Source organism: Diabrotica virgifera, chromosome 6, assembly GCF_917563875.1.
Source record: "Diabrotica virgifera virgifera chromosome 6, PGI_DIABVI_V3a".
Classification (NCBI taxonomy): Eukaryota; Metazoa; Arthropoda; class Insecta; order Coleoptera; family Chrysomelidae; genus Diabrotica; species Diabrotica virgifera.
Genome location: NC_065448.1, coordinates 146,771,714 through 146,788,443, shown reverse-complemented (window position 1 = coordinate 146,788,443; position 16,730 = coordinate 146,771,714). Strand labels below are relative to the sequence as shown.

At 30.9% G+C, this 16,730-nt stretch overlaps 1 protein-coding gene and 1 long non-coding RNA gene across 2 annotated transcripts; one reads left to right on the top strand and one right to left on the bottom strand.

Moving 5' to 3' along the window:
- Window positions 1-210: 210 nt before the first annotated feature.
- Window positions 211-6,408, bottom strand: LOC126886926 (sister chromatid cohesion protein DCC1). Its single transcript, XM_050654093.1, has 3 exons — window positions 6,273-6,408; window positions 5,150-6,208; window positions 211-397 (listed from the first exon to the last, which is right to left on the bottom strand). The coding sequence occupies exons 1-3, from the start codon at window positions 6,290-6,292 to the stop codon at window positions 292-294; spliced, it is 1,185 nt and encodes a 394-aa protein (XP_050510050.1). The 5' UTR covers window positions 6,293-6,408; the 3' UTR covers window positions 211-291.
- Window positions 6,409-13,796: 7,388 nt separating this feature from the next.
- LOC126886930 (uncharacterized) lies at window positions 13,797-16,520 on the top strand. Its single transcript, XR_007698831.1, has 3 exons — window positions 13,797-14,281; window positions 14,348-14,542; window positions 16,340-16,520. It is a non-coding gene; the product is annotated as an uncharacterized LOC126886930 (long non-coding RNA).
- Window positions 16,521-16,730: the final 210 nt, after the last annotated feature.

Here is a 16,730-nt window from a genome sequence, read left to right as displayed (position 1 = left end):
TCTTTTTCGGAAAAGTTGCCTTATCAGTGAAGACAATTTTACATGCAAAAGATGAGTGTTTCCAGTTTTAATTTTAGACGAAAAGTTTTAGGACAGTATAATAGAATATGGGAACATATAATAGAATATGTTCCCAACAAAAAAAATCATTTGGCAGTAGGTTAGGTTAGTGGCACCGGTATAATCGTTGTCAATGTAAAATATTAAAGATAGTTTCCATAGTTTTATTTAAAAAAATATGTTATTAATAAATTTATAATTAAAGCCTTAATACCCATGCTGTAAATAATATCATTTTCCATGTTTTGATGAGTAATACTTAACTCCATTGATTTTTGAGGCTCTCGCATGCTTGGCCAATAGTGCATTTACATCAATTTTATCTGTTGCCAATCTCCTAGAAAAATAGAGGCATTAATAATTCTTTCTATATGGTTTATGAAATTCAAATTTACAACATTATACAGTTTTATATATATTTTATATGGAACGCCTCAATTATCTCCGAAACAGCTTGCATAATTAAATATTAGATTATTAAAATGTAAGTTATTCTAGCACCAAAAGATACTCTTGATTTAAGTCGGTAGGATAAACCATTTTCTAGAAAAGTAAATTTGAAAAATTTTCGGTTTTTGAATTTGAAAACAATTTATAAGAAAAACGGTTTATTTTACTGACTTAGTGCAACAGTAACTTTTAGTACTCAATAGGGGAGAGTTGGACAAAACCGGGTAGGTATCAATTATCTCCGAAACAGCTTGCATAATTAAATATTAGATTATTAAAATGTAAGTTATTCTAGCACCAAAAGCTACTCTTGATTTAAGTCGGTAGGATAAACCATTTTCTAGAAAAGTCAATTTGAAAATTTTTCGGTTTTTGAATTTGAAAACAATTTATAAGAAAAATGGTTTATTTTACTGACTTAGTGCAACAGTAACTTTTAGTACTCAATAGGGGAGAGTTGGACAAAACCGGGTAGGTTGATAAAACCGGGTACCCCCTAATTCTTCTGTCTGCTCGCTATCTATTAGACAATGTTAAAATTACTGTCCCTTTACCACCAACAGTCGTGTGTATTCATTTCTACCTCATTTGAGTAATCTGTGCCGGAGCAGTAAGACCTCGCACCTGTTTTTTGATGCAGGAAACTCGATTTTTAAGGTACGTTTATAGCTGTTTTCTCCTCTAATGAATAACTAATGGCCATTTCAAAATTTAATACATGTAACCTAGTATATTACCCTTAATTTGGCCAAAAATTTTGAATATTATTTCATAACTTAAAAATTTAAATAACATTTAATGTCTTGTTTACGAGTTTGACAAAACCTGGTAGTCTGAAAATCGACAAAACCAGGTACCCGATTTTATCAGACCCGTTGTTACTTCCAGTTTCTGCCGTGGTTTTTTTGCTTTTAGTTAACTTCTGTTGAAGAAGCTAGTAGGAAAAATTGAAAAAATCTCCAGTCGAAAAAAAATTAAAATTAAATGAACTGGACAAAAAAAAAGAAAAAACGTGGTAAAAAGGGCTGCACCAAAAACAAAATTTTGGAGAGTTTGGAGGAAGAAAATAATAACACGATGCGTGTCTATATTACAATTAACTATTTTCAAATTATAATGCGAAGAAAGGCTGGATACAATGTGTGTCTTGCACCAAATGGGCTTATGACGCCTGTAGTGCCTATGATGATGTAGATGAAGTTTTTATTTGTGACTTCTTCATAGATTTTCGATTTTTGTTCACATACTTTTAATAAATATTTTATTTTCTGTCCATTAGTCTTTTTACATGGTAATTAAGTTACTATCCGGTTTTATCATACCGGTTGGACAAAACCGGGTATTTTGCAATATTTTCATAAAAATAAAAAAAATTAAAAATCTAAGAATATTTTTAAAATTGACATTGGCATATCAAACTTAAGTCATTTGAGAATATTTCAATCTGCAGCAAACGTTTGCTACTCTCACATAGCAAAAGATACAGACGGTTTTTGGAGTGGTACCCGGTTTTGTCCAACTCTCCCCTACCTCATAATTTAATAATCTAGTGTCAAAAATGCTCAAAAATTAAAGACAAAAAAGTTATGCGATAAAATAACTGTTGATCTACCCAAAACAAATGCATATGACCAATACTATACATTTGCAATTGATGCAATCGATTCATCTCTGGAAGATTACCAGTTTTCGTTTTTCTAAATAGTTTTTTTTTCAAATTCAAAAAACCAAAAATGTTCATCGATTTTTCTAGAAAACGGTGTATCCTCCGAATTAAAGCAAGAGTACCTACCTTTTATACTATAATACCTCATGATTTAATAATCCAGTGTAAAAAATCCTTAAAAATTAAAGACAAAGAAGGTATGTGATAAAATAACAGTTGCCCTACCCAAAACGGATGCCTATGACTGGTACTAGAAATTCGCAATTGATGGAATCAATTTATTTCTGGAAGATAAATAAGTGTACCAGTTATCGTTTTTCTAAATATAAGCGTTCTGGGGGTATTTAAAAAAACTAATTACAAGGCCCTAAGTAAAAGAGCTCTAGCTCCCTAGCATTTCCGGACTAGGTGAATTGGGTTAAATTGTCTTAAAATTATCTCAGGAATCTCCAGTCTTCGTTTGTCAGAAGAGTTTCTGGACACCCTGTATAATGGTGTAAACTATTCAATGGCTGCAGCTGTACTGTAAAGGGCTGCACCCTCTACTGTACAAATGCTAAAATAATTAGGTATAAAAAAACCAATTTTGTTTTTAGGTATAATTAACTTTGTATTGTTATACCACATGATACATAACTTTAATTATGAATTAATGAAAAATTTAACACCTTCCCTGCATTATGAGACAAATAGGCCTCGTATTACACCAACAGTTGACTGCATAGACAATATGTCATAATTTATCTCATTTTATTTTAAGAGATATTTTCAGTTGGCTGTATAATTCAAATATTTGTGCAGTTTTTAAATAGTAAATGTTGAAACGAAACATTTTATTTGTATTATAGCTTCAGCTTTCCGAAAGTTGTGTCACACTCCTGCTTTTGTATGGTAAGTATATCGATACCTCAGTTCAATAGTGTAACAAGTCAAAAAAATTCAAATTTTAGTTATTGCAATCATGGCATTCGCAATACATATATCTCTACCAATTTCAATACTGACATAAGTTGAAATTCGGCTTTTAGTTCATAGAGGACGTAATCAATTTATGTAACAACTCCAAATTTATAAATGTTTTAGTTCAATAGTGTAACAACTTGACTTGTTACAGTATCGAACAAGAAGGATTTTTCTTTCAATGTGACACACGGTTTCTTAGTTGTTACATCTTGATCTAAAAATGAGTGAATTTAACTTAACTAATATGAACAAAAAGCTTTTTAACTCCTGTGGTGCATTCATATTACATTTGGCAAGAAGCAGTATTCAAGAAATCAACGAAAATGCAGTGGTCATAAAGTTTCTCACATTCCCAAACAAGACCAATGCAACTTATGTACTAGTTACACAAATGGAAATGGAAATGATGAACAGAAAAATGACCTGAGAAGCAAATGAAGCGCATTTAAGGGAGAAAGATTTAAGCCTACAAGAAAAGATTCAAGATTTGCAATCAGGTGAAAACGTTCAAGTGTTGTCTTTCGATATTCAAGCCGTTCTCTCTACTCCTTGTGGTGAAATTAGTAGTGTCTATTATAAACGAACACTGTCTAGTTACAACTTTACCGTGTTTGACATAAAATCAAAAATTGGATAGTGCTTTTTCTGACATGAAGGAATTGCAAAGAGGGGGACCAATGAAATTGGTAATGGTATCTATAATTTTTTGAAAAGTGAAGCATGCAAAGGAGAACCTGTCATTGTCTACTGTCTACTCTGATAACTGCACAGGGCAAAATAAAATCAAGACAATTACACACAAATTTTTAGAGAAAGGTCACACACAAAATGAAGCATAGCATGCATGCCACCACAGAAAGAGAGAAAAAGCGTGTTATTAAAAGGCAAATCAGCAAAAAAAATGGGATTCTCTACAATGTGAATGAAATTTGCACTCTCAAGATATTTATGATTTATAGTCACTAAGTAGCGAAATGAGTAAAAATTTCAGTAAAAATACGGAAAAAGAAAAAGTTATTTGGAATGACTTAAAAATTATCAAAATAGTAAAAATGCACCCGATTATAATTTTTTATAAAACTTCTTATACACAAAATACTTTCAAGACTATTGACATCAAACAAAATAATAAAGAACTTAGGAATCAAGGACAAAATAAGAAAATCCAGTTAAAACCAGTCTTCAAAAAAAGCCCTTCAGTCGATAAAAATGAAAAGAAAGATCTAGTGGATCCTTGTGAGGAAAATGCCATTAGACAGGTTTATTGACCATTTTAGCCACATTTGCCAGAAAAAGATGGAGTAGAGGAGGGGCCTGAGTCCGACTCTGAATAATTTGTATTTATTTAATTTTGTTTCAAATTAAAAGTTTAATTTTCTAACAAATTAATTTTATCTCAAATCCATAGTCACTAGACAGACCTCTATTACAAAAAGTAGCTAATTTATGTCGTAATTCAAGAAAAAAGTTTAGTTCAATAGTGTAACAATGTCACTAAAGTTTAAATTTCAGTTAGTTTAAACAAATATATAAATATTTTCATGCACTAAAATGTTCTACAGTCCTATAACACTAAATTACTTATTTTCGTTCATAAAAAATGAAAATTGAAAAAAATATATAGAATATAACATACGAAATTTCTTTGTCTTCGTTTTCTCTCTCAAATATTCTAATTTTGGACTTGTTACGCTATTGAAGTGAGGTATCGATATGTCCAATATTATATTCAATAATAATTTGACCTCACATATATCTCTTATTTTCAACGGGCACTCGGGCACCCTTTAATCACTGGCACCCTTTAATCACCTTTTATATCACTGGCACCTTTTAAATGGCTTTACCTTTACGAGTCATATATGGGCTGTAACACACTGTGGCAAAGGTTTACTACAGGACATATGAGTCATAATGCAGTCAACTTATAAAATATCCTTAATGCAGTGAAAGTGTTAAATATCCGCCACCATCAAGTCAAACAGAAAAAGTGTAAAGTGAAATACATACTTTATATAAGGTGATATCTCTGGAACACTCCACTTTTCCTTGGCAGCAAATAAAATTTTGAATCTCTCATTTATATTTTCAGGCAAATTACTCTCTTCAAATGCCCAAATAAAATTAGGATTAGACTTTCTGTCTATGATGGCAATACCATAGAGCATTTCTTCATCGGGCACCATACCTTCTGGTACAGAGTCTCTCCAAGCTTGTAAAAATTCATTTAAATTGAACTTGCCAGTTTCATGTAGTAAAACTTTTGCAAAAAATTTGCAAACTTCATCTTCCTTATACTTATACAAAGCTATACCATCAATTTCCTTTGATTCCTCTGTATATTTATCAAATAAATGTGAAACAACTTCTTTGGGAGCTAATTCTTTTAAAGAATCAACTGTTTCTTTGAAGTCAACTTCGTCTAACTCCCATGAGTTTTCTTCTAGTAATTTTAACATATAGGACAATATTCGAAAATGATATTCAATATCCAAAGTTCTTATTTTACCACTAATTTCTACAACAGTCATCGTGCTTAATGCTTCCTTTAATTCACTTTTAGAGGCCTGAATTTTATCACACAAATCATCAAAACTGTAAAGATTTTCTTTGTTTACCTCAAACTCGTGTTCTGGACCTTTGTAAGGGAAGGATTTAAGTAAATCGTCTAACTTCTTTAAATGTGGTTTGCCTACTGATGCTTCTAGATACTCATAGAATATCCCTTTTACCTTTACTCCATGAACTGTTGAACTCAAACTATCATCAATATCTTTGGGAAATTTCATATCATTTACTAATAATAAACTGTTAGAAGTCTCTGCTTCAACTACTTGAAATGTCTGTGTTTCAGAACAGATTACAAGTTCTTCATCTTTTTCTCCTTTAAAACACAGTTCAGAGCCTTCTGTTATTTCTTGTAATAAACGTGGATCCAACTGTAATAAACGAAAGTTATGATTGTATAAATTTTGTTCAGTAAAATATATTGCTTGGGATAAAGGTTTAATATCATCTTTAGAGAGCTTTGCCAAAGACAAAATGTTTTCAACTTCTTTTAAACATCTTCTGCAAAAATATAAAATTTTACATATTTTATCTTACAAATCATTAAATCATAACAATAACTTACTCTTTTTTGGTATTAATCATATTCTTTTAGTTTGAATATTTTCTATATAAAATAATAACAAATAATAAACTTCAATAACATTTCATTCTAGAAATTTGGCGGGAAAATGTCAATGAACTGTCAATACGGAACTGGGAAATGTCTACAGTCGTAGCCACCTTTACTTTACAAGCCATGAAGTTGAAACTTGGCAACATCTAAGCGTAGACCGGTTAATTCTGACAGTTCTCATTTATTTTTAAATGTTTTTAAATAATATTCACAGTATTTACAGAAAAACTCAAACATTTTACAATATTTCGTGCTCCAAATTATAAAGAATATTAAAAGGTATGTATTAAGATGATTTTAGTTCAATATAATATATTTTTATATAATATATTTTATAGTATAATATATTTTTATATAAACTTACGTGCATATAGAAATGCGTCCACTTAAAATTTTTGTCATTTTTGATGTCTTATATTTACTGAACCTGTTGGCCGATTCAAGTGATTTTTTTAATATGTTATAGCCTGAAATTGGGACTATAAATAGTCCCAATCTTGAAAAATTATTTTTGCAGCACAATTGTCACCTGAAGCTGTTATCATGTTTGGTAATGAAAAGTATACAACATGAAGGCTTTCATTTAAATTTTGAATTTGAGTGTGAATGTGGGGAAAATGCCTTCAAAGTTTATTCTGCTATTATAAAAATTATGTGTAATATTGTTTTAAATAATTATACAAAAAACAAAAATAGCAGCCATCAAAGTGATGAATTTTCAAAAAGGTACCTATAAAAAGAAAAGTAATGCTAAGGGGAATAACAAAAAAAGAAAGTTATCGACTCTAAACCCCAACACTTCACATCAAACCATGTGAGAAATTGTTGTTATAGTTATTTCTAGCGATATATTTGTATATAATTTAAAATAAGATATTATTTATTTAAAATAAAGTATTTTACACATATTCTTGTTATTGGTTTTTTTTGTATAATAATAATAATATATTAAAACCCAACTATAGACTCTGGTTTTCTTAATAACATTCTGTTTTGTTTTGATTAATTCGCTTATGTTGGATAATAAAAAAAGTTAGCTACTTTAACAACTGGATTTTTGTTCTTTATCAATTCAGGGTGTTTCTAAATAAGTGCGAAAAACTTTAAAGGGAAAGGAACAAAATGCAAAAGTTTGACGTCTGTCAAAATTTTCAGTGTATTTTAAATGCAATCATTTTTTTCGAATCCTGAGAAAACTAATAAGTATTTTTGAAAAATTTAAACGCTGAATGAAAGATTACTTTATTACCGAGGGCGAAAGTCCCTTAGAATGAATGAAAAGTTGTTTTTGAATGACATATTTGAAACTAAAAATCACACTAAATTTTCTTAATTTTTCGCCCCTGTAACTTATTAAAATAAACATAGAAGTTTTCAGGGACTTTCGGCCCTCGGTCCTAACGTAATCTTTCACTCTGCGTTTAAATTTTTGAAAAATACTCATTAGTTTTCTTAGGATTCGACAAAAATTAATCCCATGTATATTCTTGTTATTGGTTTTTTTTTTGTATAATAAACGTTACTTACAAGGAAGTACTTTTAATTTTATTTTGTACAAACTTCTAATTAATAATATTTTCTTGTTCGACTCAAAAAATACTATAAATTTTACCAGAATTTCTACTTTAAAATTGTGTTTTCAAAAGCGGTAGTCCGAAAGTCGGACTACGCACGTCATCAATTGCGATGTTGCCTTTTTCTCTTCATGGCTTGTTAAGTAAAGGTGGCTATTGGCTGTGAGTTTCGACGGTAGCGCTATCTCGCGGTTTGAAACTTTAATTTTCTGATAAAATTTATGTATGTGAAATATACAAAACGAGAAAAATAGATACTTATCTAGAAAGACACAAATTATGATCTGAAATATTATTGTAACCTGATTACTAAACGAATACACGAATTTTTTTATTTTATTCATTATAATTTTAATATTTAATATATAAGTTCGTGAGACTGGATGACTGCTTACGCAAGAGACCATTGAGAAAAAGAATAAGTTTATATATGAATTATTTAACATTTTAAAGGTTACCTCTGTTTATTTTTGTGTGCTTACTGCTTTGCTTATTAAAATTTGTAATTTGTATCAATTGTAATTTGTTTGAATTCTATCAAAATAAATATTAAACATTATACTGGATTCAGTCTTATTTCCCATGATATCCAATTTCAATCAGCAACACCAAAAAAGGAAAGGATTTAGTTGATACAGGACATGTACGCAATGTTTCCGAATATAATAACTGCATCCAGTACTGTTATATTCAATATTTTTACATGAATCAATACAACAGCTGCAATATCTTGTTTTCTTTTTTGAAAAATCCATATTACCCGCCATTTCAGTTTGTGAAGTTTATCAAATGCACAAAACAAAACTGCCAACTGCCACTAACACAGCGTTGCCACATTTTATTTAGAAAATCTACTGTTAAGTTTAGCTTACTAAAATCTACTTATCAAAAACTAAAATATACTATAAAACTTTATTAATATATTTGTATATAATTTATGACTTTTTATAATAAAAATAACAGCTGACTAACTAGAAATTTTTTTTATTTAGCTAATGCCTCGACAACTAATGGGCATTGGCATGGTACCATGATGGTACAGTGGATTTTACCAATTAGGTAGCTAGTGTTAAGTCGACTTTACATTACATGATTTATCATGTGATTTGTCATATGATTTGGTCATGGAGTAAAATTTACATGTTTACACTGTGTGATTTGTCATATGATTTTGCCATAAGCATTGCATGTGTTTTATCATAAGCATTGTCATGCGGCTCGTCATGGGCAAAATCATATGATAAATCACGTGATAAATCATGTAGTGTAAAGTCGACTTTATGTGTAGTGTGTGTGTTGAGTAAGTGTCTTGTTACTTTGCAAAGTCGATGTCATTGTCTTTGCAGAGACGCTAATTGTATCCGAACGTCTGCGGTCCCTCCGGTGGGTACCGATCCCACAAGGATAGAAACTATTTTCATTTATTAATTTATAATAAACGAAAAATTCTCTACCCTGGTGAGATTCAAACTCACGACCATTCGGACCTTTCGATCCAAAGGTAGGCGCTCTTACCACTGAGCCACAGAGGGAGTTTAACTAGAAATTAATATGACTGTTTGTAAACAAAAACCAAACTTTTTTATATTTTAACTGGGGAACAAAATGACCAACTATAATTAATTTTTATCAGTTTCATATTTAATATTTGTATATAATATTTTGTCATCCACTGATTTTAACATCTGCATATCTGGATCACATTCTTCAAACAATTATTTCGCATTTTACATTAGAAACACGCAAACACAACATTTGTTGTTTTGCAAAGTTACATATATTATAATTAGGCCCGGTCTTTTCACCTCCGAATAAATATTTATTAGGAAGTTTATCCGGCAGATTACATGTAAATCTGTCAAATAAACCTCCGAATAACTTTTATTCGGAGGTGAAAAGCCCGGGCCTTAGATATTTTAGTTTTCCATCGTTAGCTTCTAACAGGCTCACCGACCACCGAATACCAGGGGTGGGATTCTGTGTACGTATCGCTAACGCCTATCGCTTTCTATCAATGTCAATATATTTGAATTTTTTAGTTTTAATTCAAATATTTTCTTGTTTTACTAAGTGGAACTTCAGCATCAATTAGAGTATAACCTAGCAACACTAGAAAATAATTCAATTAAAGCTAAAAATTCAAATATTTTGATGTTCAAATATCGATTGAAAGCGACATGTAGATATCTACAGTGCACAGAATCCAAGCCCAGAACTCTTCAATAATACCTGAAATAGGTACTGATTGCACTGCTACTTGAAATCTGCAAGTTTGTTACACCAGAATCCAGTTTCATTTCTGTTTAATATTCATCATCTACGTCCTGGGGCTAGATTCCGTGCACTGTAGATATCTACACTTCGCTTTCTATCGATGTCAATTGTCGTGAAAATATTTGAATTTTTAGCTTTTATTGAATTATTTTCTAGTTTTGCTAGTTGATGCTGAAGTGACACTTGTAAAACAAGAAAATATTTGAATTAAAACTAAAAATTCAAATATATTGACATTGATAGAAAGCGGTCGGTACACAGAATCCCACCCCTGAATCTTATTTTCGGTAATGACATTGGGAAATTGTAACAAAATGTCTAAAAATTAATTTAGAAATGGGGTAAATACTATTAAAAAGCAAATTTTATTTTAGTCATAAGAAAATGTTGAAATATAACAAAAATCTACTAAAAAATATTGCCTACTAGAATTTTTTAAAAAATATCAAAAATCTACCAAAAAAGTAGAAATCTACTAAATGTGGCAACGCTGCACTAACAGCTGTGGCGAAAACCGTCAAATCCCCTCTCCTCTACCCATGGCGCGCCATTTAAATTTATCAGATAAATGCACAAAACTGCCACTAACAGCGCTGGCGAAAGCTGTCAAATCCCCTCTACCCATCGGCTCATGGCCAATGCTACAGTCCTTAGACAAGGAAAGAGAGCTACAGTCCGTTTCGGGCCCTGATTCTAATTCATTTCGACAGTCGCAATTTCATTTCGACACCGCCATGACAGCCGGAGAGTATAGCGATTCTTGGGGATATTAACCTTATCATGTTGAGACTGCTCAGAATTTGGGTTGGCGCTTCGGTTTCTTGGATTTTGTTGATAGTCTGGGAAAATTATCGAAAAAATACCATTTTTGGGAAAAATTATTTACCAGCTATTTTATTGCTAAAATCGAATCTTAAGATTGCATATATTAGTAATATGGGGTATGACAAGTCCGCAGAAAGTGTGTTATTTTATTTATAAACAAATTAGCACTCCTAAATCTTCTTTTTTTTTCAATTAGTGGTCTGTAACTCCTATAATTTTTCCTTTGAGCCAAAAACACTCAAATAAAAATTCACCGTAATTTAGTTCTGCACAAAGTTATTTTTTTTCCGATTTCCTTCAACAAAAATTTTACTCAGAAAATCCGAGTTTTCCCAAAAAATCTGCCATTTTCAATTAAAATTTTAGGGAAGTACCTAATTATTTATCAATAATTAAATAATTGAAGACATGAAAAATTTATTATAGTAGATTATACAGAGGGGCTAAATTATGGAATAAATTCATTTCTTTAAAACGGACGATTTTGGAGCAAAATCCCGAAAGAGGTCGATTTTTATTTTTAAATTACAATTTTTTGGCATATATTTCATACTAGTGACGTCATCCATCTGAGCGTGATGACGTAATCGATAATTTTGTTAATGGGAATAGGGGTCGTGTGGTAGGTCATTTGAAAGGGCGTTTAATTCTCTATTCAGTAATATAAACATTAATATCATTAGGTATTTATACAGGGTTGCCAAAAAAAATTTTGAATTAAATTAATTGGCGCAAAAAGAAGAATGTATGTAATTTATTTAACTCAAAATACATTGTACTGCTGTCAGAAAATAGAAAAAAAGGTTTATTTCACAAATAAACATTTCTTTTCGCTTAAATTAAATCACAAACAGCCTCCCTCCTACCTATTGGCAGTTTGAACTTTTAATTTAAGCTAAAAGCAATGTTTATTTGCAAAATAAACATTTTTTTCTATTTTCTGACAGCAATAGAATGTATTTTGAGTTAAATAAATTACATGCATTCTTCTTCTTGCGTCAATTAATTTAATTCAAAATTTTTTGACCCATGACCCATTGTTTTCATTTGAATGAGCTACAACACGAACCCATATTCCTATTTAAAAAAATAATTACGTCATCACGCTCGGATGGATGACGTCACTAGTTTGAAATATATGCCAAGAAATTTAATTTAAAAATAAAAATCGACCTGTTTCGGGATTTTTCTCTAAAATCGTCCATTTTAGAGAAAATGAATTTATTCCATAATTTAGCCCCTCTCTGTATATCAGGAGACCGGCGACAATCTAACCAATAGTTTAGCAATAATTAAAATGTTAATTAAAAAATTTCGGTCGAAATAATATCCAGAAAGATTATGATGGTTATGATACACCAGAATAACTATGATTTTCATATAAAAAAGCACTATACAGTGGAACCCCGATAAGTCGGCCCCCGATAACCCGGAAGTCCGGCTAACCCGGACCGATTTTCATCAGATAAACATTTTGATTTTCAATATTTTGTATTTTTCAATTTAATTGTGGCTTATTTCCAATCAAAATAGTTAATTACCAGACAATCCTTTCAACAATAAAAATGTATGTAATATAATATTTGAGAGATAATGTGTCTAGACTCTCTGTGTCGTGTACTTATGTGTGTAATTTGAACACGAGATTAAAAATGACTCATAGTACACGCCGCAGAAACAACAGCCAGCTGTCTGAAGTATCTATTCCTTTTTATTTCAAACTGTCAGCATTGTTTAGGAAAGACTATTTAAAAAATTCTTTTATAAACAATGGTCTTTAGTATTGTGTGTCTGGTATTGTTCTGCTTACGTTTGGGTTTGGTGTTTTTTTTAGTAATTTTAATGAGTAGGTAATACTGTGCATATTTATAAATATATTTCATGTTATTTCAATTCTAACGGAGTTTATCTGTAAGTATACCGTATTTTATTAATTTTTACCATATTCTCCGGCTATCTCGGATTTTCGATAACCCGGATCGGTCGTGGTCCCGATTAATCCGAGTTATCGAGGTTCCACTGTACCTATTCAACGTACCTTACAGGATTGAAATTGGACCATTTGAGCGGTCTCAGGAATGTTATAAAGAAACAATTTTTTGGCTTATAAACAAATAGAACCCCTCAGAAAATATTAGATTAAATTAAATTAAGTTAACGCTGTTGAAAAGAGCACGGCTTCTGTGTCCTTTTCGAAGAAAAACAAATTGAATTGCGAGGAGTGATTCCAGGTATAACCGGTCAAATTTGACCGGCATTTGCGACAGAGTTATAAACAACAGGATTTTAATCTTTGAACCATTAGATACCTTTTAATTCCGGTCCTCTTTGTACATACAAATTTTCATATCTTCAAGACACTCATAACAAAAAAGATTTATGTCACTGTCACCAAATTATTTAATTATTGATAAATAATTACTTCCCTCAAATTTTAGTTGAAAATTAAAGATTTTGTTTGGAAAACCCGAATTTTCCGAAGAAAATTTCCGTCGAAGGAAATTGGAATAAATTATCAATGTGCAGAATTAAATTACTGTCAATTTTTATGTGAGTGTTTTGGTTTAAAGTTAAAATTTTCGGAGTTATAGAGCAATAATAAAAAAAAAAGATTTCGGAGTGCTAATTTGTTTATAAACAAAATAGCACACTTTCTGTGGACTTTGCACAGCTATATTACTAATATAGGAAATCTTAAGATTTGATTTCAGCATGTCCAGCAATAAAATAGCTGGTAATTAATTTTCCTTGTTTTTTACTAATTTTCCCAGATTATTACCTCACTTGTTTCATACAAGAATCTACAGGTCGAGCAAGTCTCGTAAATTTCACGATTGCGAGCCACGCTTCACGCAACCGTGTTTGCGTACTTGTGTTTCGAGTTGCGTGGTCGTGCGGAGTTATATTTACCAAATTTAAATGTAATCGTTTCTACTGATAATAATATACTATTCTCAATATGGCTACTGGGTGTAAAAGATAAATCTTATTCTATCTGTTCTTCATGAGTTTTAGATAATTTTAGTTGTATTTCTTTGTAATTTTGTGTTGTACAAAGATTAATTTAACATTTTCTCTGGAAGTATTAATTTAGAAAGATAATATGCTTCATTGGTGTTGTGTTTTGAAGTGTGAAATGCAAAGTAATTGTGATAAAGTTCACTTTTAAACTGAACTAAATAAGGTATCTGAGAGACAACAATGGTTAAATGCAATACAATGTACAGGTTTTACTAGCGAAATGAAAATTTTCCTGTCCTGTCTGCTGTAATCATTTTATATCTGGTAAGTTACAATTACAACAGTAACGATTTTTGAAGATGTTAACATTTTAATCTTATAGGAAAATAGGAAAACCAGCCGACTTAATCGATAATAACAATCTCCAGATTGGGTTCCTTCAATAAATATGGGCTATAAACACAATGAAATAAGTTCCCCAAAATCTAAAATGGAGTGCTATCAAAGGAGAATTAAAGGAAAAAATATTCATATTGAAATTATTTATAAGGCACTGGACTGTCTTAAATTCTACAATAATACTAGGTGGGTAAATGATTTTAGACATTTTTCATTAAGAGTAGATTAAGATTAAGTAGATTTTCATTCAGTAGATTTAAGACTTGTTTACACGGGTAGAGTAATGATGCAAGTACTTGATAGAGTAGAGTAACTCTACCTGTAAAAATGCTCAGCACAGTAGAATAGCTGGTAGAGTGTATAGTTGGAGTTAAAGTAGAGTGACTAGCAACCTATGGCAAAGTAACTACTCTATGACCACCACTACTGCCAAAATGTCTACTCGGCTGCACACTCTACCCATGGAACACGCTCAATTATGGCAGAATAGAGTAGGTAGGAGAGTACATGGGGGCGCTGTCATTCTGGCTGGAATTGTGTTTTGTGTAAATAGTGAAAATGAAGTTCACCGAAGATGAAACTTTAAAACTTGTAGAGCTATAATACGGCGAATACCAGTGTTTATGGAATTTGGGTAGTGTATACTACAGAAATAAAAGTTTGCAGCAAGCTGCGGAGGATGAAATCATCGAAAGAATGGCAAAGGAGGCTTTGGAGTAAACGAGCTTAAGCAAAAAATTAAGAATTTAAGGTGCACTTATAATCAAGAGTGTTTAAAAATACAAAAATCGGTTTCACTATACTAGCATCAGTACTATACTTGTACTCTCCTCATGTGAATGGTATCAAGCCATTTTTGGTAGAGTACTACCGCTACTCTACTCTCCTCAAAACTCTACCCATGTAAACAAGTCTTTACAAACAGTGGAAAATGAGGTAGCTAGTAGAGTTGTAGTAGAGTAAAATATACTGGTTTAGCAAATTACAATGTTTTAAGTTAATACAGTAGCGATCAACAGGTAGCCAAAACGTGTTCCAAGATTGCCACTGTAATTTTGAATATTTTTTCGAGGTATTTGGCACACGTATTCGTAAAATAATAAAGAATGGCGGTACAGAGCCCAATTTGAAAAATATATTAATATGTGGAAATTACTCTGTAATTATACAATATTTAAAAAAGAGCCTGTACCGCCATTAAGAAGAACAAAAAAATACACTTTCTTCAAATAAACTTTTTTATCTGATGCCTAGATTTTGTGTAATTTTGGAACTACTAATGAAATAAAAAATTTTAGTAGTTCCAAAATAACACAAAATCGGATAAAAAAGTTGTATTTGAAGAAAGTGTATTTTTTTGTTCTTCTTAATGGCGGTACAAGCTCGTTTTTTTATATTGTATTTAATTACAAAGTAATTTCCACATATTAATATATTTTTCAAATTGGGCTCTGTACCACCATTCTTTATTATATTAAGAATATGTGTGCCAAATATCTCGAAAAAATATTCAAAATTACAGCCGCAATCTTGGAACACCTTTACGCTACCTGTTGATCGATACTGTTACCTCTTAAGATAGTTTTAATAGTTATTTATGATATAAGTATTAAAAGTACAATTTTAAGACGCGCATGTGAAAGTTAACTTGAAAAAATAATTTTATTAATGTTTTGACTTCCACATCAGATGTCATTGTCAAAATACAAAATATTCATTATTATTAAGTTTATTCTAGCAAACAGTCAAACTAGTCAAAAACCGTCAGCAAACAGTTGGTCGGTAAAAGAACATAATACAGTCACCAGTGCGATCCCCTCTACTCGCGCTGGTCCACTATTCGCTGATGATTTCAAACTGTTTGAAACTGATGCTAAAACAAACCTATTATTATTATGCATATCATTATCTGTAAATAATATTTCTTCTGATTGTTAATTGTAAAGGATAGAAAAATTACCATTTATTTTATTTTTTTTTTAGAATCAGCTGAGAGAAGTGGTCTACAAAAAACCAGGAAGGAAACGGAATATGTGGCTACGAAAGGCAAAAGAAAGGTTTACAAAGCAAATGTGACACATTTTTTTGAAATATTTAGGAATATCAGTAAATTGCATTAAAAAATGTATGAAAAGATTTTGTTCAATAAAAATGTTTATATTTATCAAGGATGTATTATTTGGTATGGCCACATATCGTCAGTGATGTAATAATACATCCTATCTGTTTTTTTCATGAGTTTTGTAAGAGAGACTAAAAACTTGTCTTAGGGTCACCTCCTGTTTTCATATGATATTTGTTTTGTAGTAAATTAAACTATCTATGAACTACAAAACAAGTCAAAACTTACATATGAACACAGGAGGTGACCTTA

Coding starts and splice junctions, on each gene's coding strand:
- LOC126886926 (XM_050654093.1), bottom strand. CDS start 6,292: ATGATTAATACCAAAAAAGA. Junction 6,209..6,272: donor ATGATTAATACCAAAAAAGA/GTAAGTTATTGT, acceptor ATATTTTTGCAG/AAGATGTTTAAAAGAAGTTG. Junction 398..5,149: donor GAGATATCACCTTATATAAA/GTATGTATTTCA, acceptor CTATTTTTCTAG/GAGATTGGCAACAGATAAAA.